The sequence below is a fragment of the Primulina tabacum genome, chromosome 6 (genome assembly GCF_025594145.1).
Source record: "Primulina tabacum isolate GXHZ01 chromosome 6, ASM2559414v2, whole genome shotgun sequence".
Lineage (NCBI taxonomy): Eukaryota > Viridiplantae > Streptophyta > Magnoliopsida > Lamiales > Gesneriaceae > Primulina > Primulina tabacum.
Genome location: NC_134555.1, coordinates 16,642,263 through 16,667,389, shown reverse-complemented (window position 1 = coordinate 16,667,389; position 25,127 = coordinate 16,642,263). Strand labels below are relative to the sequence as shown.

The following is a 25,127-nucleotide window of genomic DNA, read 5'->3' as shown; positions in this document are numbered from 1 at the left end:
TTGAGATAAATCTCTAGTGGAAGTCTTATGGAAACTGTCAGATTCAGTCATAAGCTCTAGGATTCTCTTCTCCTTATAGAGCACTAGCTGATAATCTCTGTCATACTCGAATATATTCACCGTGTGTGCCACGTGCAGGCGCTTTCGGTATTTCTCCAGTTTCTCCACCAGGACGGGAGTGGTAGCCATCTCATTCTCCCAAAGTAACTGGAGTTCTTGTAAATCCTCCCAATAGCGAAGGATTTGATGGAAGACTTCTTCTTCTATTGTCTCCTTCCTTTTCTCTAGTGCAGCTCGCATAAATTCTTCAGCCATATTCGGAGCTTTTGAACCACGTGCATCCTGCCATTTTAGCTGTTGAATTTCTTTTTGCTGATATATTTGCAACTAACTGTTCTACTCTTATTTATAGACCAGGACAAGGAAGATGAAAGGACAATGTCGTTACAGCAGACGCTTACACTACTAAGCATCAGGATAATTTTAATTAATATTTCTTATAATTTTTATATGCATCTATTAAGGGGGAATATTCGGTTTTAAGAGGTTAGCTGAGAAGACAAATGTTAGTCAACTCTCAACTGAAAGGACTCAGTCTTACAACTGATCGTTCAGTTGGGTATTTCACTAATTTTCTCATATAAGCTATCTAATTAACTATATTATATTCCAAATCAAGTGACGTGACTGTCTGCTATCTCATGATGAATTTTATCCTATCTTAAAACGTGGACGCATATTAACCGTTTAATTTCTACACACGCTTACAGCACACATACACATGTTTTCACTCAAATTTTCAATGGACTAACACGTAGTCCAGAATTTGAACAGTCACATACATAAGTACCTTTCCCCGCTTAACTTCAGTTTATTCTTACGCGTACATCAACTTTCAAGAGAAAACTTATACACTCCGAGCTTGTGTCTTGTGAAATTTCAGGTTTTCTTAATCTCAGCAATGGCAAATCAAATTCCGGCACATTTATTGAACGCTATGGCTATCAATTTTGAGTCATCCCTATCAATCGGAGAAGCCGATGTGAAAAATGTTTTTCTGAAGCTTGAATCAGCAGGGTTGAAAACTTTCTTAGGGCAATTCTCTCAAGAAATCTATCCAAAGGAACTTCAAGATTTCTACTCAAATGGATTTATCAACTCTGAAGGTAACTTCATCTCCACTGTCAACAATCAACTGTTGACCATTTCTGAGGATTCTTTTGGAGAATTATTTTTACTGCCTTCTGATGGGTTGGCACAACTTGCTGTTGCCAAAGCATCTGATATCGAAGAAATGCAAACCTTACTTTCTGCTGATGGACGGAAAATCAAAGTTTCCGATCCAAAGAAGGAGCTGAAGCATGAGGTTCAGTTACTGGCCGACATTGTAGCCAAGGGGCTATTGGCAAAGGGAGGATCCTTTGCTGCTTTAACCTTGGAAAAATTTCAAGCCATTACTGTCATCATGGCTGGACGGAGACTCAATTGGAAGCACCTTCTTTTCAACATCTTGAAGAATATGTTCTCTTCCACCAAGCAGTCCAAAGGTTTTGCAATTCAAATGAGCTATTTGATGAAAGTCAAAGGGTTAGTAACTGATGATTCAGAGAGATTATCTAAATTCAAAGTGTTCAATGCCAAGAATATCTTGCCTCCAAAAACTAAGTTGGACATCACTCCTGGAAAATTTGTTAAGATCAAAACAGAGATTGGGACGCAGCAGGCTGTTCCCAAATCATTTAAGATTGCCCAGGCTCTACCACAGAAGAAGACTTCAAAGCGCAAACTGCTTATCTGTGATTCTGATGTAGAGAAGACCCCGTCTCCTCCAATTGCCCAGAAATCACGAGGTACACTTGAAGTCATACCAACCGATAAGTTGATGAAATCAGGAGCTCAACAGCCAATCCAGGCTGTTCCATTGAAGGCAATTCCAACTGAGTCCTCAACTGAGTATCAGTTACCCTTGTTCACCATTCCGCCAAAGAGTATAATCACTAAATCTAGTGATAAAACCAGACTTGCTGGAGTAAAAGCTCCACTTATTAGTATTTCTCCTTACTCCCCTTTACCATTTGCCAGACCAACTAGGGGTTGTGTTCAGAGAAAAGATTGATGCAACTACGTCTGGATTAACCATTCCTCATATTTTGACTGACTCCAAGGGCAAAAGTAAAATACAAGAAGAGCCCAGACCTTCGAATGCCATTCAAACTCACATTGATCTAATTTGGCAAGAGGTCAATAAATTTGCTGAAGAGAAGCTCCAAGTTTTTGAAGAATGGGTAAATTTCAGAGTCTATGTTTTTGCCAAGGACCTCAACAAAAAGTCTAAGCTGAAAAGATTTATTGCTCTAGAAAGAGCAGTGCTGAAGTTTGTAAAATCTTCTTCAATTTATCAAGCTTTGCAGAGGAAGAACTGATCTAGAAAGAGCAGTGCTGAAGCAGATTGTTATTGAGCTTGTTCTTCAATTGAAGTTTGTCAAATCTTCTTCAATTGAAGTTTGTCAAATCTTCTTCAATTCATTCAGACTCACATTGATCTAGAAAGAGCAGTGCTGAAGCAGATTGTTACTGAGCTTCGGCAAAATTTCAATCCCACAAGTCCAACTGCATTCAATGATAAAGCAGTTTATGCTCAACTGGAGACAGATTTAATTGGACTACAAGCAGAAATTAAATAGTGGGAAATGGATCAAGAACTGATCATACCAGAATTTTCTCAAGAAATTGTGACTGAAGATCTAGCTGAACAATCAGCTGGAAAGTCTGACAAGGACAATATTGCTATCCTTTCTCAGAAAGCAGATGTCTCCTCATCTTCAATTGCTCCGTCTTCATTTGTGTCACCTTCTCCTATTGATGATCCTAAGATGTATTCTGAAGCTGATTTGACACTAGCTCATATTGATGAAATCATTCAATCAGTGATTCAAGAAACTTCCACCAATGAACCCTTGTCAGTTGATCACTCCGCTGATCAAGCAGTTGAAGAGAATCTCATCTTAACTAACGAGCCAGTTGAAACTGTCATTTTTGAACCAAATGTTCAAAAAATAATGTCTGTTCAATCACCAGATCACCACATTACTGAGAATCTGGAGGATCTATTGACTACTTCTGAAAATCCTCTAACTGTTGTGTCAGCTCGAATCTCAGATGATCATCAGGCAGAAGCATCAGTTCATGACCCTCTAGTTGAAGACCCTGCAAACTCTCACATTCAGCAGGAAAGCTCAAATGCTAATCGACTTCAGTCTTCACCTCCTCTGGTCCAAGCGGAAGTAACTGAAACAGATATTCCAGCATCAACTATTGCTGCAACAATGATATCTGAAAGAACCATGGTGGTTTTTGATCGACTCTCTCAGGAAACTGGAGCGTCGGATCAGCCAAATCCTCACTCTGCCAAAGATCTCGATTTTGCTCTTGAAGAGATTAAGGACATTCAGCATAATATACAGAGAGTGATTAATGATTTGTACAAAATTCAGCATACTCAACTAGCACATTCTCTGAAGCTAGAAGATGCTGAAGAATTCAACTCAGAGAAACTGAAAGCAATTCAAGAAGCCTTAATCTCTCTTTCTCAGTCAGTGGACGCAATTCAAAAGAACAAAGGTTTGGCTCAGAGTCTCTCCATCACTCAAGACGTTATCAGCAAACGAGTTGAAAATCTGGAGATGCTTGTAACAAGCAAAATAGACTCGTTGCAAACCACAATGCTCTCTACCGTCTCTAACATATGATCTTCTGTCAATCTCTTATCAATCGATGTTCAGGAAATTATCTCTTCAGATGTGTTTATTTGACAAAAAGGGGGAAGAGATTAAAGAGCTGCAAGATCATCAAAAGAAGAGCAGACTTTGAGTCATTGTATGTTACTCAATTTGTATGTTACTCAATTCTAAACTTTTATGTTATCTACGATGAATTCAGTTGTTCAGTTATTTTGTGCTTAGTTTTGTCAAACACCTTAAAGGAGGAAATTGTTGGAAACAAAATTATGGCGTTTGACAAATTGCCAACTGATTATGCGAACCAACTGAATCTAGTAAACTGAACTCAGCAACTGAATATAGTAAACTGATCTACGCAACTGAAACACAACTCAGTTATTCTCCTCACCAGTTTATTGCCCAGCAGCTGATTAATTCAGCTGAACGCGTCATTAACAACCGACAAATAGTACCACTACAGTCTGCAACTATTAGTGGAACGCCACATTTCAGAGGTCACAGAGTACAGTTGTCAGAAGAATAACGACGTGGCATATCAACGGATATAATATTCAAATAGCAGTTAATGTTACCGTTGAAATGGAAGCTTATAAATAGTTGAAGAGAGCAGCTGAGAAACCAACGAACCTACAACGAATTTCCAAGCTTGCTGTTACGCTGCAAAATTCTTTTATAGCATTCAAATATCGAAAGCTCTCACTCACTTGATATATCAGTAGTATTCAGGCTATACATTTGAGCTTAATAGCACTTTGTAATATCTGCAAACTCTTTAAGTCGTGCTAAGTTCAGTCAAGGACTATAAAAGCGTTTGTAGCTAAGAGTTTCAGTTTTGGCATTGATAAGTCCAAACTGAAGTGGGTCAGTACAAGTTTTGTATTTGATTAAAGTCTTTTAATGGATATCCTATCTTTGTGATAGAAGGGGTGACGTAGGAGTTATTCAAGTCTCCGAACATCCAGAAACAATTGTGTTCTTTTACTTCAGTTATTATATTTCAGTTAGATATTCTATCTTTCAGTCAGTTCATATTCCGCAACTATTTTTCTTCAGTTTAACTGATTGTCATTGACCGACGTGATACCTAGAGTCAGTTTGTAACCAAACTGAATCCAAATCTCGAAGAGAATTTAAAATTCGTGAAGTGTTTATTCAACCCCCCCTTCTAAACACTTTTCATCCTTCCAACCGATCCTTTCACAACATCACGGCGTATAGTAGGTCGAATACCATCCATAAAATGCCTTAATTTTTCAGCAGCGTCTCTAGCAATGAGGGTCAGAAAGTGACAACCCTTATCAAACTTCCTCACAAACTCAGCCACAGTCGTGTCCCCCTAGCGGAGACTCATGAACTCCCTCTTAAGGCGCCCTCGAATGTTGGCAGTGAAATATTTCTCATAGAATATTTCCTTGAATCGTATCCAGGTAAGTGTAGCAAAATCAATCCCATGTTTCGCCCCTTCCCACCAAAGGGAAGCATCATCTCTAAGCATATAAGTAGCACACCTAACTCGGTCAGTGTCTCCCATATTCAGATAATGAAAGTGCACCTCAAGTGAATTGAATCCAACCCTCAGCAGCAATGGGCCGGTGGTGTCAGAAAATTCCTTCGGACCTAGCCTCTAGAATTGATCCTAAACGTCGTGTTGTGGCCTCGGAGCCTTCTGAAACTGCTGCTCAAAAGAGCGTGCAATGCCTTCCAGTGCACGAATAGCAGTATCTCCATTAGGAGGTGGGGGTGCATTCCATTGACGATCCTCAGTATTCTCAGCTTGCCTATCAGTACTAGCTGCGCGTCTGAAGGCATTGTATCTGAATGTTTTCCAAATTCTAAACTTAACCAACATGCATTTAAATGTTTCTAATCATGCAACATGTAAATTTCATTTATCGTTCGACTTAAACATGAATATCATTACATCTCAATGAGCATGCAACTTAAACATATAGATCATGCGATCATGCAGGTGCTAACAATAAATCATATAAAACATTTAAACTTCGAAATCTGAGGCTTGACGACTGAGCTTTTCGGACTGATGATGGCACAACCCTTCGCAGGAACATGGCTCTGATACCAACTGAAACGTTCAATACTCTTTTTTCTTAAAAAAAACTAGAAATTTTTTTTTCTTTTCTATATTCGGCCGAAAAGCCCAATACATGCATATGTATTTTTTTAAAAAATTACTTTTGCACCATTTAAAAATAAATCAACCAACTGTTATTTGAAAATCCAAAAAAACGTAATTCAAAACATAGATTGTAAAACGTTGACCAATCTAACCTAGCATTGTCACAAAAATAAACTTAACTCTAACATCCTCTCAAAAACCTCTCAAAAGCATCATAAGTAATAAAATCTTAAAAGTAACTTAAATCATTACCATAAGTCATAAGCATAAGTGCGGAAAACTAGTGAAGGTCCTTGGGTTATTTACATCTTCAGTCCACCTAGTTCAACCATCAAATCCTCCATTAACATCAATATCATGCTCACCTGCATCGATCACACCTAGTGGGTCTATTGACTTAGCAAACCTTAACCATGGTAACAAGTAATACGTATACAATCACATGCAATACTGAAAATAATTTTACTTAAAATAGTGTTCATGAACATTCATAAACTTAGACATTTTTCCTTTCATCATATCATATCATGTTTCCTTTAATCATATCATATGATATTTTCTTTCATCATATACGTAAACATTTTTCTTTTTATTGAATTCGGATCGTTAATTATGACTTTCAGTATCAGCTGAAGGTCGATGGATACATTTATGTGTAACAACAGTACTAGGCGGCGGGGACATCAGCGACACTATCACCCATCAACTAAGCATTGAGCCTTACATATCATTGTATCATCATAATCATGGTATCATCGTATTAGTCACAATCACTTTACCTCCCTCAACTTTTCATATTTTCATCACTTATAATAATTCATGCACATATGAAAAAAAAAATTAAACCAAGCATGCAACATGTCTTTTAGCATTAACTTTTCATCATATACTTTCATAAACATTTAAAATAAACATATTAAAATTAATTACAGCATTCAGGGCACAACCAGGACGTCTAACAATTTTTTGTGTAAAATGACTGTTTTATCCCTAGACTTGTAATTTTCCATCATTATCCCTAGACCTCATAAAGACGTCCCAAATTATTCCAACTTAACCAATTACCTTAAAACACTCCCTTAAATATTCATTAGACTTAAAATTTAGCTTCTCGATAATTTACTCGATTCATTTTTAAATTTAGACGTACATCCCGGTTTTGAATCGTATTGATTCGAATCTTAACCAAAACTTACCAAACTTGGATCAAAGCTTAATAACACCTAATTATATCTTATAATACCAAAAACAACCCAATTAAGGCCCTCGATCAGCCTAGTTTTGCTCATGGAAATTTCTGCCCTACATGGTTTGAGCCCTAACTCATGTCATCCTATGAGGTTTCGAGCCTAGCCCTTATCCGCTTGGACCAGTCCCTGAAAGACCCTCCTAGGACCTAGACCGAACCCCCTAGGATGCCCTAACATCAGCCCACATGGCCCAAGCACGTAAACTGTGCATGGTTCCTCCCTAAGTTCTCGACCGCGGCTAGGATGAATCCTAGCCGTGCGCATCCTCTCTTCCTCCCCTTCTAGCCTTGCGTGAACCTTCCTGGATCATGGCTAGGACCCTCATGAGTCTAGCCCTTCACCCTGAAAGAGCCCCACGCAGCCCCCTTCCCTTTATCCTTCAAAAGCCACAACCCTAGCCCACATGAGTTCGATTTATGTCCAAGTCTGCGCCTCTGCTTATGTAGCCCTCATGCCATATTATCTAGGCCCTTAGTCCATCTAAAATTCATCCCTCTTAAGGATCCTACCATGGCAGCCCCCCTTTGCATCATTAGGAAGAGTTTTAGGTTTAAAAAACACATGTTCTAAGCATAGTTTGACATACAAACGAAAATAAATACAAAACAAACATGCTTCTCATGCAACGTAATTCAAACATGTAATATGGTGTGATAGATGAGAAAAAGGAAAACTGAGGTGTGAATTTGCGTATTTTACGCACGAAAAACAAGTTGAGATTCGAAGAATGGTGATGTAGAAAACCCTAGGAAGATTTCTCCTCAAAACGTGACTTTCTCTCCCAAGTTGCGTGTGGTGTGTGTGCTTGTAGGCTTCTAGGAGAGTCCTTGTTTGTTTTGTGTGGTGTGCGAAAGTTTTGTGTGTGTTTTGGAGAGGGTTTTGGCTTTTTACTTTAATTAAAACTTATGGTGCAAGCTTGAGCCTATTAACCTAGTATAATAGGTCCATTAAGACCATTAGTTAATATTTAAAATATTTTGTTTAGGAAAGTTTGTGAAAATTTAGCCGAGTTCTCGAAAAGTTCTTATTTTCATCGAAAATCTAATACCGTTTAAAAATACGACTCGACATATAAAAACACCTCAAAACACATCATTTTCAAAAATTTTATTGAAAATACACCACAAATTAAAAAATTAAAATTAATTATTAAATAAAAATATTTTTTCTTATATGGTCTCTGGTCTTCGTTCCTCGCTCGCATCTCGAATACCATTTAAAACATTGTTTTCATGGATTCATGTAGAAATGTACATTTTAAACAAGCATAACATATTTAATTCATGCAATTAAAACCATTTTATTAGTTATTTTTCATTTTCCCAAGATTCACATGCAGTTAGGTTACGTTATCGCATTGTGCCTTACAAGAAAGCTTAGAAGTAAACAGAGCCCGATATCAATTTTCGGTCTGAGGGAGGTTAATATTGTATTATTTCTTTTTCTTTTGAAAAGTTTACGTATCTGTACTTACTTTTTTCAAAATTTATGAAAAAGTTCATTCTTACTTATGTACGAATTTGTAAATTTCAGAAGACTTATTTTATCTACACATCAGTTCAGAAATCAGAAAATCTAAGTTTCAGCTAATTCAGATAAACAAGTTCATAATTCAATGTTTTGTCAAACACCTAAAAAGGAGAAATTGTTGAGAAATAATAAGTTTTGGAGCTCGACAAACCAATCAGTAACCGAACTGAATAGAAACCAAACTGATAGCACATGTAGAGCCCAAAATCAATACACGTAAACACATGCATTTATTAAATTTTTTAAATTAATTATTTAATTTTTTAAAATTATTTCTAAAGATGCGTGATTTATGATTTGCATTATGTTAAATTATTACACGTTTATTTGAAGCACGTTAAATATCTTCTTAATTTTTATGTTTCAGGCAAATATTCAATACCAGATCGAGAAAGGAGACTAGCGACGTTTTAGACGAATTATGAAAATATGGTATTTTATTTCAAGTCAAGAAAATTTAAATTTTAAATAATTTATGAAATTTTAAGCATTTTAAAGCATAATTTAATTTATTAGGTTATTTTAAGAGTTTTAGCTATTCAAAAATAACTTGAGTAGTGAGGATTTTAAACATTGTAAATTATTTATTAACTCTTTTAATGATGTTAAATAATTAGATTAGTATTATTTTATCAGTAATTATTTAATTAAGCTTGTCTTTAGCCTCTAATTAGTTAATTAAGCAGAAAGTTTTATCTAATTAAACCACACACGCACACACACACACGCACGTTGCAAAAATTTGAAGAAAACCTAGGGTTCTTGAGTGTTCTTTCAGCAGCCACCTCTTCATTGCAAAATTCTTGTAGATTCACGTCCTTTTTCGAGCAATAATCCTGTAGCAAGCGTCTCTCGGTCATCACCCGTAATCCACGGCGTTGGTATTCGTTATCTTCGAGCGTTTAGACGCAAATGCGTGTATATTCTTTCATTTTTCGCATCGATCTTGTCATAGTAAATATTTTGATGTATATTGTATGTAAAAATCTATTTATGTCATGCAAAATTTGAGTAAAAATGTTTGAAATGAGGTTCGAACGATTTTTACATCTCAAAAACCAAATCTGGTGTCATTTCGAATACTGCGAATTTTCGACCAGTTTTCTGGAAAAACTTTCAACATAAAAAACGTATTATTTTTCGATATCTTCGATTTGACAGCAAATTCGTAATCTTTGGACAAGAAATGAGTGAGTTATGATCATTCTCGTGTGACTACTCAACTGTGTCGGTTTTCAAAAATTTCGCGCAGGGCGACGCTCGAGCGCGAGAATTAGCCGCTCGAATGCCAGGCCTTCTAGACAAGCGCTCTCGAGCGGTAAGAAATTAGCCCGAGCGCCAAGCTTTCCCAAAAAAAAATTTTAATTTTTGCCTTGGGCAGGCATGCAAAATGTATTAGTATGTTCGACGTGCAAAGAAAATGTTTTAAGTTTTTGAGGTATGCAAAATGTCTTATGACCAATTATGAATGGGTTTAGAAGCCAGAGAACGTGTCTGGGGACCTTTCCACCCCGGTAAAACATAACCGGGTTATGATCAGGATTGGGAAGCGGTAAAGTATGACCAAAGACCAATCCACCCTATAAAGCATAACAGGTGATCTTAGTATGTGGCAGTGGACATCCCTGCAAGCTCAGTACTGTGGTTTAGTATGATCTGGCGCAATATATATGGGTCACTTGCTTGGAAACATATCTCTACTCAAAATGATGATGATTATGCATGTTTAAGTATGTACGATGCAAGTACGTTTATGAAAATGTTTATGAATTGATGGCACGTCTATGTTTATGTAAGTATGTTCAAAGTTTAATTATGTATGCACTACTTTAAAACGCATATTGCTTTATTATGTACTACTTGCTATTTTCAGTTTATACATGTTGAGTCTTTAAACTCACTACACTTTATCAATGCAGGTGAGGACGAGTATGAGGAGGCGAGAGGCAGGGACCAGTGAGTTGGCTCGAACTGTGAGGAAGACTAACCCGAAGACCGCTTAAGCTTCAAGAATCTTTTCCTATGGATGTTGAACTCATTTACTCTGATTTTTATGAACCACTTTATATCGTCATTTAAACAAGTACTTTTGCAATCTAGTTGGTTGTGACTTGATGTCACGAAAATAGTTTAGACTCTTTTATATTTTAAATATTTAAACAAGCATGTTATTTGTATTTCATTTTCGAGAGCTTATTATTTATTTAAGGAAAAAAATTATTTTCCACAAATTGTAAGTATGTTTAAAAGTACGGTACGTTACAGCACAGAACTGATCTCAGAAATGAAAAGACTTATTGGACTGAAATAAACTAAGTAAAACTAATCTTAAAACACTAAAGTTTTCAAAAAAATTAATAAGTCTCAAAAATGATGATTCGAATATTGATAAACTATTCGATATTAGAATTGAAGATCGGAATTGAATGAGTTATTCGCAAAACTGAAATAAGCATAACTGAAATACTCCAACCGAAGCCAAAAATTGATATAAGCATAAATGAAATACTCAAAATGAAGCCAACAAAAAGTTCGAACTGAAAAGACATTAGATAGAACTTATTACCAAGTTTAAGACATTTGATTCCTAAACAGTTAATCACGTCATCAGTTGCAGTTTGAATCTCAGTAGACAAACAGACATTCAGTACCTGAGCATAACAGTCAGCGCCTAACAGTCTTATACATCGTACTATTAACATAAGGATGTCTACATGGACAAAACGATGACTCAACGGACACCATTAATAATGCATTCAATGCAATGCGATTTCTGTTCTCAAATTTTCATCATTCCATGCTGAGGACGGTCGAAAAATGCCACCCGCGTGACTCGTAATGTTCCAACCTTAACTTTTCACCCTCTCTTCATTTTTTTCTACAAAGCAACCAACACAACTGAGTGATTTATATGCATAAATAATGAACTAAATGAATGAAATGCGGACTCAATATAAATAAATCATGCAACAATGAACTTAAAATGATAAATTAAAACATACAAAATTGACACCTATCACTAACACAAGCTAAATCTTGTACAAATCCTAATTTCAGTGCAAAAAATGATCTGCTGGCCAAGCTCAAATAATGCAGTATTTGCAGAGGCCGGAACAACAGTACTGATTTTTAACAAAAAATGGTTCTTCGTACTGAAATAAACACGTTTAGAGAATTTAATACGTTGTAGAGAATATTGAGTACAAAAAATAGGGAGAACAATAACATCGAACACCCATCATATTAAACTTATCCTGGCATTTATGACAGTGTTATGTAGAAACTTAACACTATCGAGGGATATCACCACATCTAATCAAGTTAAATGTACCAAGTGATGGATATCATAGAGGAGGATAAAAGTATGAAGACAAGGAGAAGCCAAGGAAGAGGAGGCCTCCAATTGTTGCAACGGTACGCTGTGAAATTTTTGATGCCAGCATACTTCCACCGATCACTGCCACTGATGTACAGATTGTATGTCCTATAATGGCCCCTACAGCAACTCCAACAGCATTTTTATGTGTAGCTAGCTGTAAAAGGAGAAAAATAAAAAGTTTTTTTACTCGAGTAGACTTAGTTTTGGATTTTTTTAGCTCGGAAACATGTTTACATTCCCTCTCATAGTTCAGCTCAAAATGTAAACTGTAAGATGACTAAAGAGATTATTACCGACAACGACAATTCCAGAGTACAAGATGTTCACAACCACAAATATGGCACCACAACATCCACATCGGAAGACCATGCCATATAAAAGTTTTCAATGTAACAAATTGTCCTCTAGCAATCTACGTCAATACAGTAGCAAAGAAAGCCTAACTCCTTTTATTTTGCTTTCACTCCAAACAAGTCTCAATCCAAGATGGACCTGGGACAACTTATGCAACATAGTGATCTATGTTGGAATTTATAAGTTTCAGAATTTGCCAAACAAATACATAAAAAAACTAAAGACAACTGAACTGACAGAACTGAGAGGTGGTAACTAAAAGGAGACTTACTGGACTTAAATGGTTTAAGAACTGAAGTTAATGAACTAAAGTTCATATAAGAATACATAGTCTCTAAGCTCAGTAAACAGAATAAAGATCAGAACTGAAGATTTCGCAAAACTGAATTGAAAAACCTATCTCAAATGAAGTACTCAAACTAAGAAGTCATCAGTTAGAACTGACATAGTCCAGCTGAACTGATCAGTCGACCAGTTTGACTCCTGATTAGTTGAACACGTCATCAGCTATATTTTGAAATACTCGCCAGACAAACTGTGTATTTTGAAATACTCGCTAGACAAACTGACAGTCCGTACCAAAGCAGAACATATGAAACAGAACAGTCTAATACATCGTACTCTGTGAGAATAAAGTCGCCTACATGGACTAGAAGACTATTCGACAAATATTAACCATTACATGCATTCAATATGACCGTTAGAATCGAAAACTATTTATAGCCGACAAGTTCAGTTGAAGAAAGGTTACGAAACGAAACGAAAGTGCAATTTACTCTCAAGATTATTCAGTTTACAAATCACATATTTTAGCACTTACTTCATTGTTTCAGTTATCAAACTGATAAGAAAAGAAGTTAAGTTAAGAGTTTCAGTTTGGCATTGTCTAAGTCAACCTGGAGTGGGTTATTACAAAACGTTGTAATCAATCAAAGTCTATTATTGAAATCTTAACCTTGAGATAGAAGGGGTGACGTAGAAGCAATTGAAGACTCCGAACATCCATAAAATTCTTTGTGTTCATCATTCTATTCGTTCTGTTTTCCATACTTTATCCAAACTTATTCAATCTATCTTTCAGTTTTTTTCCATACTACAATAATTAGTTAACTGATTGATATTGATACACAAAATTTCTGAATCAGCTCCTTAAAGAACTGATATTCATGTCTTCATTCAACAAAATCCCTATGTTCTACAGAGAGGAGCTTGATGATTAGAAAATCAGAATGCAGGCTCATTTAACTGTACAGGACGATGATGTGTGGTACGTCATAACTGACGGACCCTTGAAGATTATGAAAGCAAACACAACTGTTGCTCTAACTGACGGAGCACCTCATCGTATCGAAAAACCACGCGATAATTGGACCACAGAAAATAAAGGAAAAGCAAACTTGGACAATGTTGTCAAGGACATTCTATACAAGACGCTAGATAAAAATACTTTCAGCAAGATCAAAATGTGTAAATGCAGCTCAAGAAATTTGGGAGAAGCTAATTAAATTGTGTTAAGAAAATGAGCAGACAAGGAAAACAAACTTTCAGTTGCTGAGAAGTTCGTTAATATCAAGATGAAAGCTGGAGAATCAATGAATGAATTCGTTAAAAGAGTGAGCTGCATCGTAAACGAACTGAATGCACTAGGCAGAGTGCACTCAAACAAAGAGATTGCTTTAAAAGTGATGCATGGCCTTCCCAAATAATGGATGTCAAAACTATGGCCATGAGAGAATGAAATACCTGAACAAGATAGAACTACATGACTTGTTTGCAGATTTAAAAGCCTATGAATTCGATATGCAAACCAGGGAAGGCGAAACAATAGTCCCATCAATTACAACTGCTCTAAGCGCACTGAAGCTATAGCCAACAGTTTCAGTTGAGAAGTCAGCTAAACAACTGAGCGATGACGCAATGTCATTGTTTGTAAAGAAATTCGGAAAAATTCATGAGAAAGAATCAAGATTCCTTCCAAAGAAACTATCACAGGAATGAATCAAAAGAGAAACCAAGAGCGTGCTTTAACTGCAGAAAAACTTGTCATTTCATTGCTGATTGCCCAAAACTGAAAAAGGACAGCAAGAGATCAGTTGAAAAGGGCAAAAAACACTTCGAGCACGGTAGAAGGTAAGCTTATCCATAGTTTATTATAAATGATGTTTTACTTGTTGATAATTTAAAATATAATTTGATTAGCATTAGTCAGTTATGTGAACATAACTATTCAGATGAATTCAATAGACATACATGCACTGTCAAAAATGCAACTGATAATATCATAATAATAGTAAACAGATTTGGTAACATAAGGTGAGTTGGAGCAATCAACCCAATGAACCAATTTGCTTTGTCGCTTCAAATCAATCCAAAAACTGGTTATGGTATAAAAGGTTGAACCACCTAAATTTCAAAGTCATTGCACAACTGAGCAAACAAGAACAGGTAATTGGTCTGCCAAAAATAGAGTTTTCAAAAGATAAAATTTGTTCAGCATGTCAGCTTGAGAAGCAAGTGAGATCATCTTTCAAAAAAAGGATGTAAATCTTCTACCCGATGCTTAGAACTGATGCATATGACTTGTTTGGACCAATACCAATCATGAGCTTAGGGGAAATGAAATGCACTTTAGTGATTGTTGATGATTTCTCAATATTTACATTGGGTAATCTTTCGCAAATCAAAAATCAAACAGCTTCACAACTGATAAAACTTTTCAAAAGACTTTAAATGAGAAATCGGTTGGGGTGGACAGAATAAGATCCAATCGCGGAACTGAATTTGTCAATCAAACTTTATCTCAGTTTCTTGAAAATTTGGAAATCAGACATGAGTTCCCAGCTGCAAGAACACCTCAACAAAATGGTGCAACTGAATGAAGACATCGGAATCTTAAGGAGGCAGCTAGAACTATGATCTCTGATTCTCGGATTTCTCAAAGGTTTTGGGCAGAAGCAGTTAATAAGAATCAGTCGAAAACAACCTATGAGATTTGGCACGGTAAAAAAAGTGTAGTTTCATACTTCAAGATATTCGGGTGTAAGTGTTTCATTCACAGTAATGGTAAAAATCATCTAACAGCTTTTGATAGCAGTCAGATGAAAGATTATTTTTTGGTTATTCATCAGTAAGTAAGCTTATAAGATATTTAAAAAACGTACTCTTAATGTTGAAGAATCAATACATATTAAATTTGATGAAACTGTGCCAACTGATCTAGTTGAGCTAACAAATCGTTTAACAGATATTAATTTGGAGGATGACAATGAAGATGAAGATCATGCAGTCAGAAATTCCCATCAAACACCAAAACCAGAGGTGGTAGAACAACCAGTTGAACAAGACAGTTCCGAATGACCAGTTTGGTATACATCAAGAACATATTCAAACACATACTGAAGTCATTTCAACTGATGCAGAAGAAAGTGATCAAGTACAAGCTGAACCAGTTACGCAAAAAAGTTTGACGGATCCAAACTACAGATAAAGCAAAAATCATCCTCATGATTTGGTCATAGGTAACTAATCTGATCCGGTAAAAACTAGAAATCAAATGCTTAATTTGTTCATACACTCTGCATTTATCGCAGTTAGAACCAAAGAAAACTGATGAAACTCTAGCCGATCTGAGCTGGGTAATTGCTATGCAAGAAGAGCTAAATCAGTTTACCCATAACAATGTATGGACTTTAGTTCCAAGACCACTTTCAAAATTTATTATAGGTACAAAATGAGTATATCAAACAAACTGAACGAAGATAGTTCAGTTGTGCGCAACAAAGCGAGGCTAGTCGCAGGAGGCTATAGGCAAGAAGAAATAATTCATTATAATGAAACATATGCTCCAATAGCTCGACTGGAAGTAATCAGAATATTCTTTTTGCGAACGCATCCTTCAAGAACTTCAAAGTATATAAAATGGATGTGAAAAACGCGTTCTTAAACAGCCAGTCACAAGAAGAGGTTTACCTAGAGCAACTACCAGGTTTTGTAAATCAACTATTTCTTGATCATGTTTATCATCTTAATAAAACTTTATATGATCATAAACAAGCTCCCAGAGCCTGGTATGAGACCTTATCAAAATTTCTATCTGATCATGATTTCACTGTGAAACTGTTCAAATTCCAGAAATAAGATCACAGCCTATCGTTCAAATTTATGTCGATGACATTATTTTTGGGTCAACTAACCCCAAATTATGCGAAAAGTTTGCTAAATGGATGCAAGACAAATTTGAGATGGGTGTGATGGGTGAACTGACATTCTTTCTCGGTCTACAAGTGAAGCAACTGGAAACTGATATCTATATCAGTCAGACTAAATATACAAAGGAATTGATCAAGAAATTTGACATGAAAACATGTTCAGCATCATCCGCTCTCATGAGTTCATCAATTAAGCTAAATAAAGATGAAGAGGAAATATCAGTTGAAATGGCACTCAACAGAGGTTTAATAGGTTCATTATTGTACCTAATTGCACCTAACTGCTAGCCGCCCTGATATTACTTTTGTTGTATGTTTATGTGCTAGATTCCAAGATAATCCTAAACAACCGCATTTCCTAGACGCTAAACGCATATTTTGAAATATCTAAAAGGCACACAAAATGTAAGCTTATGGTATGCTAAGGATTTTTCTTTCAATTTAGTTGGATATTCAGATGCAGATTATGCAGGATGTAAGCTTGATCGCAAAAATACAAGTGAATCATGTCAGTTTCTAGGAGACAGACTAATTTCTTGGTTTAGCAAAAAGCAAACATCCATTGCCACCTCCACAATTGAAGCTGAATATTTAGCTGTTGGAAGTTGTTCTCAACTGCTCTGAATTTAGCAATAACTGAAGAATTATGGAGTTACTTCTGTGATAACACCAGCTCTATTGCGATTACATACAATCAAGTTCTTCATTCCAGGACCAAGCATATCGATGTTAGATATCACTTCATCAGAGATCATGCTCTAAAAAACATTCGACTGGAATATATTTCAACTGAACAACAAGCAGCAGACATCTTCACAAAAAAACCGCTATCCGAGACTAAGTTTTATTACTTTAGAAATATTTTATAGCTTATTGACTTGACTTAATCTTTAATTTAGGGAGAACGTTGAATTTTAGTAAGTTAACTGATAAGACAGAAGTTGGTCGGTCACGAACTGAACCGAGTCAGTTTTTAACTGATCAGTTAGTGTACTTGATTCAACTTATCTTATCAAATAGGTTGACTAACTGAAAATTAATTTTAGTTATACAATAACAATCATGACTGCTTAAAACTGTTATTTTAAATTTATTCAAATTTAAATGGATTCAAATGTTAAATTAAATTATTCAAATTCTGAAAATCCAAAATACTGTTATTTTTTTAACTGCACGATTTCAGTTTCTAAAAATAAATGCCAACGGTTGACTAACCTATATTAACGGTCAAACAACTCACGGACCGACACGTTCCGAAATTTGAAATGTCACGAGATATATTTAGAAACTGCATTTCTCATATTTCACTTCACAGTTTTCATATTTTCCTAACTCTCGAATTTTCCCTAAGCAAGCTACTTGCATTCTCTCTCTCTTTACAGAGCAAATTCAATATCAAAATGGCAGCACAAACTCTCGCTTTCTTGTTGAACGCAGTTGCAATCGATTTTGTCATCCTCTGATGAATCAATTCGTAACATTTTTGAGAAGATTGAAGCATCTGGGCTTAATCACTTCTTTGGCTGGCTACTCAGGAACTTTATTCTTCCCACCACTGAGGGAAATATTCAGATGACAGTCAATTATCACTCAATGATTATTGATGAAGCTTATTTCAGCAACCTCTTTCAACTGCTAGCTGACGGAATTTCAAGCTTCTCTAAAGTGGCTACTGCTGATATTGAAAATATGCAACTACTCCTTTCTGCTAGTGGGAAACCAATCAAAGTATCCTATTCCAAACGAGAACTGAAGTCAGAATATCAGCTGCTAGTAGATATTGCTGCAAAGGGCATCTTAACAAAGGCCCGTTCCTTTGCCGCCTTAACATTGGAAAAGTTTCAGGATGATGACCGCCATTTTGAAAGGAATCAAGGTCAACTGGTCATCAATCCTGTTTACCATTTCGAAAAACATGTTTCAGACTACCAAGCAGTCAAGATAGAGGATTCAGGGGTTCCTCTAGAATCATCTTCTTCAACCACCAAGTTCAAAATCTACACTGCTCAGAACACTCAATCCAAAAAGAGTGGGGTCGAGGAAAGGGACTGTTAAATCAAATAAGGTTGTAAAACCTAAAGTTGTTGCCCCAAAGTCCAAGAGGAAACTGGTTCTCACAACCAGTGATTCAGAGAAAACTCCCTCCCCCCAACTGAACAAGAAGCCGAGGTCTCAGAAGACTAAGCAGGCTGTCACTCCAGGAGCTCTACCTGAGCTCAGGTTACTGGCATCTGAAGATGAGGTACCACTACCTACAATTCCTATTCAATCAGTCCAACCAGCAACAGAGCTCCGGACAAGAACCAAAACTGACTATACTCCAATGATAGTGACTGAATCCGGAGAGAAGTTGAAGCTGACTAGGATTCCAGCTCTCACAACAGTTGTCCGCCCAACCATCCTGTCTCAGGCATGGCCGAAGGGTGTGATAATTAGAGAAGTGGTGGACACCACAGGTTCAGGACTGGATCTTCCACATGCCCTAACTAATCCAAAGGGCAAGGCCAAGATGACTGAGGAACCAAGGCCTAACAATTCTATCCAGACTCGGATCGACCTTATCATGAACGAGATCAATGAGTATGCTGAATTGAAAATGGAACATTACAATCAGTGGATGCAGTTCAAAATTGTCACCCTTGCCAAGCAGTTCAAAAAGAGGTCAGTTCTTAAGCGCTTCATCTCACTTGAGTCAACAGTGATGAAGGCTGTGAATGCTACTTCGATCGCCCAAGCAATAGAAAAAAGGGCTTACTTCTTTGATTTGATGATAATCAAGAGGCTAACTAAGGTAACAGCTTAACTGAAGACCAACTATGATCCAACAGGTCCAACTTTTTATGCAGATAGAGCAGTTTCCAACAACTGGATTCTGATCCTATCACTCTCCAGATGAAAGTCAAAAATTGGGAGATGAGACAGATGTTACATGTTCCAGTGGAGATCAGCAGCTCTACACCACTTGAGGAGCTGACACAAACTGAAGCTGCTGCGGAGCTGATAACTATTCTAGCTGAGATAGATTCAGCATTGATTCAAACTGCCGAACAGTTTCTAGAGTTTCCTCTACCATCCTCCTCATGAGCTCAACCCTCCTCCTCTACTGCATTAATTGTTTTGCCAACTGCTGAACCAACCGTTTATCCTTCTACTACACTGAAAAAGAGCTATCTTTAGCCAATGTAAATGAGTTGCTGAGGATATTCAGCAGGCATACAAAGATGACCAAGCTGCTGAAGAAGTGGTTGTGCCAGTGGTAAAAGTAGAAAGAGCCCAACAACTGAAGCAGTTCAGTCGGGAACTGAACAGCCAGTTGATGATTCAACTATACCAACAATCCATGAACCATCAGTTCTACCAGAACTGATATCAACCAGCTTGATGGTTCCTGAGACTTTCTTCATATCAGAAGCTTCCCACAAACTGATCTCTTCCGAGAAGACAGCTGAGGCACCAAGTGTTTAGCAACTCATCATCAGGATCGGCCTCAGAATCTGTCAGTTCAAAAAAAGACAATCAAAGAATTGGCCTACGATATTGACCAAGATGCTGCTCCAGGCCAGTTAGCAGTAGTGGAATTCAGTCAGAAGGGAAAAGGAAAAGAAAAGTTTCCAACTGAAGAACTCTCCCATGAACTACCACTAGGAACTGATGTAATGCTGAATAGCATTTTGTCGCATCTCACAGATCTTGGCTCATGTTGACAAAAATGGGGAAGAACCAAAGAAGCCAGCACCAGCAGAGACCAGTAAGAAGCGCAGTGATCCAGACAAACCAACTGATAAAGGACCAGCTGAAAAGAAAGCAAAGAAATTATCATGTCTCCAACATCAGTTACTTAGTTCGAAGAGCGCCTGTATATATAATTTTCAGTTTGAAATGTTTGTACAAATCTGTACTACCTCTTTCAACTCAATGAAGAGTTGGTTCTTACACTGTACGAATCTGTACATTATTTTATCTACAATCAATTTCAGTTTATTAGTTCTATATCAAAAATATCAGATAACTCAGCATAATAGTTCAGAAATCTTAGTTTTGTCAAACACCGAAAAGGAGGAAATTGTTAAAATTTATAAGTTTCAGAGTTTGACAAACAATTTCGTAAAAAAACTAAAGAACAAAATTGAATTGGCGTAACTGAGATATCGTAACTGAAAGGAGACTTACTAGATTTAAATGGATTAAGAACTTAAGTTAATAAGTTAAAGTTCTTATAAGAATAAATTAGTCTCAAACTCAGTAAATGGATTAAAGATCAGAACTGAAGACTTCGCAAAATTAAACTGAAAGACCTATCTCAACTGAAGTACTTAAACTAAGAAGTCATCAGTTAGAACTGATGCAGTCCAGCTGAACTGATCAGTCGACTAGTTTGACTCCTGATCAGTTGGCCACGTCATCAGCTGTATTTTGAAATACTCAGCAGACAAACTGACAGTCCGTACCAAAGCAGAATAGATGAAACAGAACAATCCGATACGTCGTACTTATGTCAGAATAAAGTCGTCTACATGAACTAGAAGACGATTCGACAGATATGAACCTTTAAATGTATTCAGTGTGACAGTTGGAATCGAAGACTATTTATAGCTAATAGGTTCAGTTGAAGAAACGTTACGAAACAAAATGAAACCATCAGTTATTTGTGATTTACTCTCAAGATTATTCAGTTTACAAATAGCATATTTTAGCTCTTACTTCATTGTTGTATTCGTAGCATTCAGGCTACTTACTAGAACTATTCAGTTATCAAACTGATAAGAAAAGAAGTTAAGGTAAGAATTTAGTTTGGCATTGTATAAGTCGCCCTGAAGTAGGTTATTACAAAACGTTGTAATCAATCAAAATCTATTATTGAAATCTTACCCTTGAGATAGAAGAGGTGACGTAGGTGACGTAGGAGAATTTTAAGAATCAAAACATCCATAAAATTCTTTGTGTTTATCATTTTATTCGTTCTGTTTTTAATACTTTATCCAAACTTATTCAATCTATTCCAGTTTATTTCCGCACTACAATGATTAGTTAACTAATTGATATCACACACAAGATTTCTGAATCAGTTCTTTAAAGAACTGATTTATATCCGAAAAATTTTACAAAACGAAGTGTTTATTCAACCTCCCTTCTAAACACATCACCATCTTTAACCGATCCTAACAATCTAGTTTCGACAACTTCAAATTATAGAATAAATAAGTGCCTAGAGTAAATCATGAAGTGGATTTGAACTGAATTAAACTCACACTTAAGTTCACATCCTATGAGTTAGGTTTATACATCTTGTAGAAATATGAAACAAAAATAAAGAAAAACCTTACATTTTCTAGTCAAACAAAACCATTTGCAATCTTAAAATGTTGCGCATGTCATGGAATATAATGAGATTATAAAGAATAAAAGTATCACCAAAACAAATTTTGAACATAATCGTATACAATCCTCTATTACCAGACAAAGATTTCCGACAAAATCCATGATCAAACCAAAGCAAATGACAGTTCTATATCCCTTGCTTCATCATTAGTTGTTGAAGATCTGATAAGATCAACTTGGATAAGTTGTTTTTCATATTTAATAGTTTGTAATTTAAATCTTTGGATAGATTAGGTTGCTAGCTTTCATTTGTGTAGTATATATATGTAGGGCTGCATCCATTGAGAATGAGTGGAATAAAGATTTATAACCTCCTTCTTCCACATATATATTTCCCTCATAAAACTACATGGTATCAGATCAAGGGACCGATCAATGACAAAATACGGATTGGCCTCCACTTCTGACTCCCCGCCTCAGGCGCCCACACCATAGACTTTGGGCGACGCATCGCCTCTTTCAATCACATGCCATAAACTTAATGGCAAGAACTTTCTGCCTTGGTGGCAGTCCATATTAATGTACATCTGCGGTCGAGGGAAGGAGAACTTTCTTATGGGTTCCGCGACACGCCCGAAACCACTGATCCAAAATTCAAGACGTGGAAGGCTAAAAACAACCAGGTCATGTCGTGGTTGATTAATTCAATGCTCCCTGAGATTGAGGAGACTCTTCTTCTTTATCCTTCTGCCTCGGATATTTGAGACGCTGCTCGTGAATCTTGTTCATGCAGCGACAATACAGCTGAGCTCTTTGCAACTGAATCGGCCATATACACGATCTCTGAGAAGATGATTCCACCGTGACTGGGTATTTCTCTACCTTCACTCGCAATTGGCAATTAATTTGATTTGACTGACACGCATGATTTGAAGTGCTCCAAAGACGAGAAGCTGTACAGATCCATTATCGAAAACAGACGGACCCTCAAGTTCCTCATGGGCCGACAGAACACGAAGCCTTTGCCTAGCCTTCGAGCGGCTTTCTCGGAGGTACGTCAAGAGGAAAGTTGACGCAAGATGATGCTAGGCTCATTGCAACAGTCATCCGATAGCTCTGCTCTCGTCCTTCAACGTCAAATTACTTCATCTCATTTTAATGGTCATGCCCCCTCAAGGAATTCGCCAAGGACAATCTTCAAACAATAATAAAGGAAAAAGGATTCTGGGACGTCCTTGGTGCGATTTTTGCAAAAAACCCACTCATAATATTGATAGTTGCTGGAAGATATATGGTAAACCATGTGGATTGGAAACCAGAGAGAAAACGCCGCGCACACGCTGCTATCTCTTATCGGTCTTCTTCTGCATCAGTACCTTTTACAAAGGAATGTCGAACAACTAGACATTCTCCAGAAGCTTTTTGGCCAGCACGCTTCTCCTTCTTCCAATCCTGTCATTGGAATGGGCAGCACTGTAATTCCAAGTGGTATTCCCCTTGCTCTTATCTCACAGAATGATTTATCGAGTTATTGGATAGTCGATTCTGAGGCGTCAGACCATATGTCCAGTCAAGGGCAACTGTTCACATCGTACAAAGTGGATACACACAGTGCCAATCAGATCACAGAATATATGTCAAGCATTCCTACCAAGACAGGATTTTTGTTATTGTACAAGTGGACTACGTTATTATTACTGGGAACCATGAAGAATATATCATGCAGATCAAGTAACTACTCTCAAAAGAATTCAAGATGAAGGAACTAGGGCAGCTGAAATATTTCTTAGGAATTGAAGTGGCCAGATCATAGTTGTCAATAACGCTTGTAGCGCTCGCTATAGCGTATAGCGACGCGTAGCGATGACCCATCGCTACAGGGGGCTACGCGCAAGACACTTCCATATAACAAGCGCTATCGTCGCTTTCGGCGCTATTTCGGTATGGCTATAGCAAGGCAATGGCGCTCTACGTTGAAGAAAAGCCCAGGACAATTTTTCCAAATATTGCCCAATTTTCGGCCCATTTTATACTGCCCAATTTTAAGCCCATTTTGCTCAGATATTTAGGCCCAATCAGCACAGCCCTAAAATTATTTTCTGCAGTGAAACAATCTCTATAACATATTAATTCTATTTTCTTATAGGTTGATTCTATAATATTAGTTACTGTCATTTGCTTATTGGAATATTAGTTACTGACTAACTGCCATTTGCTTAGGAAATCAATTTCTGGAATATAACAGATTGATTCTATTTCTGGAATATTAGTTACTGCCATTTGCTTATTAGATTTCCTCAATGCATAATCAATTTTTTTTCTTATTTTCAGAGTTTATAAGATGGAAAACCTACAAGAAGATATAAGAAAAGAAATATTGGATGGAACTATGGGAGGATGGTTAATCCAGACAAGATTTCTGATGGAATATTATGCAACTTTTGCCAAAAAAGTTACAAAGGGTGGGATAACAAGGTTCAAACAATATCTTGCTGGAGAATTTAAAAATACAAAACCTTGTCCAAAAGCCCCAGCATGTGTTAAGCAAGAAATTAAAGATCACTTTGAAGAAAAGTTAGCCCAAAAAACTCATGGATTTCATACCTCACTTTGATGATGTTTTTGACATAGAAGAGCAAGGAGATGATATTGATACACACGGGGATCCATCTTCTCGTGGAAAGCGGTCAACATCTATTTCTTCCTCGGTCAACTCGTCAGTATTAATGCCCAAAAAACCTCGGTCATTGGGTCCTATAAATGCTTTCTTTAAGCTAGACGCAAAGAATCAAGGTGGTATACCAGCCCAATTTAATGAATGTTCAGAAAAAGTTGAGGTCTAATGCAGTTAAAAAATTTCCAAGATGGATGTATGATGCAGGGATCGCATTCAATGCGGTCAAATATGACAGCTTGAAGCCAATGATCGAAGCAATTGGACAGTATGGTCCTGGGATGAAACCACCTAGTTACCATGAGGTGAGAGAACTAGTTTTAAAGGAGGAAATCAACCATACAAAGCTGATTTTGAAACAAAATGAAGAGGAGATGGCAAATAATGGTTGTACTTTGATGGATGATGGGTCGAGAGATAGAAATGGTAGATCACTTATCAATTTCTTGGTGAATACTCCAAAAGGCAGCATGTTTATTGAATCAGTTGATGCATATAGCTACTATCACACTGGTGAGAGAATGTTTGAGTTGCTT

General features: G+C 36.8%; 1 protein-coding gene across 3 annotated transcripts in view; it reads right to left on the bottom strand.

Moving 5' to 3' along the window:
* Window positions 1-11,193: 11,193 nt before the first annotated feature.
* The window catches only part of LOC142549176 (GDT1-like protein 4), a 33,893-nt gene continuing 19,959 nt past the window's right edge, over window positions 11,194-25,127 (bottom strand). For 2 of the 3 annotated variants that reach the window (XM_075657996.1, XM_075657997.1), the window contains exon 9: window positions 11,989-12,190. In XM_075657996.1, the coding sequence (XP_075514111.1) occupies window positions 12,002-12,190 (189 nt within the window). In that variant the 3' untranslated portion in view covers window positions 11,989-12,001. Of the gene's footprint in view, window positions 11,536-11,988; window positions 12,191-25,127 lie in introns of those variants that run through there. The other variant, XM_075657998.1, reaches the window with a different exon arrangement.